Below are 515 nucleotides of genomic sequence, written 5' to 3' on the forward strand. Positions count from 1 at the left end.
TGCGGAAAAGTCGGCCATCGAAGCGACGTATGCCCCTTCCCTGACACCCGAGTATGCATTGCATGCGGCGAGGCTACCCCTAACGCGGACCACGACCGCCATTGCACGCCTAAATGCAAGCTGTGCGGCGGCCGTCACGTGACCGGAGCTCGCGAGTGCACAAACAAGTTCAAGGTGCATGTCAAGCGCCGGCAGTGGAACCGCAAGATGGATGCTCTAGGCAGCCAACGCTTCCCGGAATACAACACAGCTGCCGATTTCCCGCCATTGCGCCCTGCATCGCCCGAGAACACACGAAGAAGATCGCGGTCGCAAACGCGCGGCAACAGTGGACACCGCTCTACCAGCAAGCGCAGCACAAGTCGCGCCCGACAGCCGTCCGTAACCCGTGAACGAGTCGCCTGGGCCGATACCCTCAAAACACCCAAGACGCCTGTACGACCATCCCAAACGGAGGACACCGCAATGAAGGCTCTCCAGAACGAAAACGCTCAACTACGCCAGAAGATCACTGA

At 60.0% G+C, this 515-nt stretch overlaps 1 protein-coding gene across 1 annotated transcript in view; it reads right to left on the reverse strand.

Moving 5' to 3' along the window:
- The window catches only part of LOC144172938 (autophagy-related protein 101-like), an 11,439-nt gene extending 11,337 nt beyond the window's left edge, over positions 1 to 102 (reverse strand). The window contains exon 1 of the mRNA XM_077701531.1: positions 78 to 102. Coding sequence (XP_077557657.1) covers positions 78 to 102 — 25 coding nt within the window. The remainder of the gene's footprint in view (positions 1 to 77) is intronic.
- Between the last annotated feature and the right edge of the window lie 413 nt (positions 103 to 515).

Source organism: Haemaphysalis longicornis, unplaced genomic scaffold, assembly GCF_048455015.1.
Source record: "Haemaphysalis longicornis isolate Haplotype H1 unplaced genomic scaffold, Haemaphysalis longicornis Haplotype H1 scaffold_270, whole genome shotgun sequence".
In the NCBI taxonomy this organism is placed as follows: Eukaryota; Metazoa; Arthropoda; class Arachnida; order Ixodida; family Ixodidae; genus Haemaphysalis; species Haemaphysalis longicornis.